Here is a 1,621-nt window from a genome sequence, read left to right as displayed (position 1 = left end):
TTGCATTGCCCTCAAGAAACGGATGAACGACATAATTTTTACAAGATCATGGCCCTTGAATATTTGGTATTTTTTGAAGTTAGGCAGTCAAATCCCGAGGTCCTTAGACGGCAACTCGAAAGTACCCCCCAAAAACGGTAAATTCTGCAGAAAAGAAGCTAGCGTTTTCAAAAATCGCACCCGATTCCATTGGCTATTAAATGTAAGACTTTGGCAGAACCGAAATTGGCGGAGACCGAAAAGGCTACATAGTCAATGATGTCAACGAAAGAGCATATCATCACTCCATTGCAGCCAATTCTTAGCGACAAAGCACACAGTAGGAGAGACTTTTCAAGTACCTCAAATTGCGTTTGACAAATCCAGTAAGTTGTACAGAATTATCTTAACAGTACATTTGGGTACACCAATCACCGTTTGGCGCACTTGAAGTCAGCGAAAACGTGAATGGCATTGTTAAATAGGGTCGAGTCATTGCCAATTGAACACCTTTAGTTACTTGCACTCAATCAGGTGCGGGTAAGGCACAAATGTCACAGCCGGAACAATGTATAGCTCAAACCGTTCTCGCTGGATGCCCACAGTACACATATTTTGATAACTGGGTAATTGGGGACAAACAACGCCACTTTATTTAAGACCACGCCGATAATGCCTCAAATCCAAGAGGATGAAGATGAATGAAGGAAGCAGGATAAGGTATAAGCACAGCAGGGCAGGTGGGTTAACTGGAGAGCGTGGAAGCACAGTGGAAATTCCTATATCAATACAAAAATTTCACGAAATAATGGTGCATCAGTAAAATGGATTTCAACCAAGGATTCGAAAAGTGAAAGTTAAAAACCTTTACAAGGCAAAAAACATGCACTAAAATCTAGTGGATTTATCTTATGTAAGTAGCACCTTGGCCTCTCACCCTAGTGGCTAACCGGCTGATGTGGTGTGTGCAGATGCCTGGGGTGTCGGCACTGTAGCCGTCCACAGCCGTAGTCGCATGCCTATAACTACATGCCACATATTTCCGACCATCCATCGGTCACTGAATCACTGCATTGGGCAACTTGATCTATGCATTCGAGACTGTTGTCAGGAAGGTGTAGTCCTTGCACTGACGCTGCTGGTGTGCCGCTTATGCAGCAGCTTCATTTCCCACCACCAGGCTGGGTATGAAGCAGTTATGGCATTCTTAGATTCACTGTTTTCTTGGAACTCCTTAATACACTTTTAAGAATAGAGTTTTCCTTTATGTAACAATGTTTTTTAATAGTCCACTACTTAAGAGCAAATAAAAATTATTTGCTGATGCTGCTTTTGAGCCAAAGCCATTGAAGAAAACAATGAATACACAACTTTTATTTAAATGTGTAAGTATACATTTTTCCGTATGTGATTGTATGACACACATGTGACACATCTTCCGTACATAGTTATTATATCACTATTACACGCACACCTACACTTCCTTGGACTCCCTCCAAAGCTTGTGTTTCCTTTCTTTCTCACCTGATCTAAGCATATAACTTTTAATTTTTAGCACATATTGCATTGGTATTTTTCGCACAAAGGTATGAAGTTGTCAAGTCTCTGGAGTGTTTGCGTCTTACTCACCTCCATTGAAAGG

General features: G+C 41.3%; 1 protein-coding gene across 1 annotated transcript in view; it reads right to left on the bottom strand. All coding sequences in view use genetic code 11, as the record gives it.

Moving 5' to 3' along the window:
- The window catches only part of EGR_08249 (hypothetical protein), a gene marked incomplete at both ends in the record, with an annotated part of 5,676 nt that extends 4,271 nt beyond the window's left edge, over positions 1 to 1,405 (bottom strand). Inside the window, one exon of the mRNA XM_024497498.1 lies at positions 1,276 to 1,405. Within this exon, the coding sequence (XP_024348093.1) occupies positions 1,276 to 1,405 (130 nt within the window). The remainder of the gene's footprint in view (positions 1 to 1,275) is intronic.
- Positions 1,406 to 1,621: the final 216 nt, after the last annotated feature.

This window comes from Echinococcus granulosus (assembly GCF_000524195.1).
Source record: "Echinococcus granulosus chromosome Unknown EG_S00100, whole genome shotgun sequence".
In the NCBI taxonomy this organism is placed as follows: domain Eukaryota; kingdom Metazoa; phylum Platyhelminthes; class Cestoda; order Cyclophyllidea; family Taeniidae; genus Echinococcus; species Echinococcus granulosus.
Note: the sequence above shows the minus strand (reverse complement) of the source record. Positions and strands in the feature narration are given on the sequence as shown.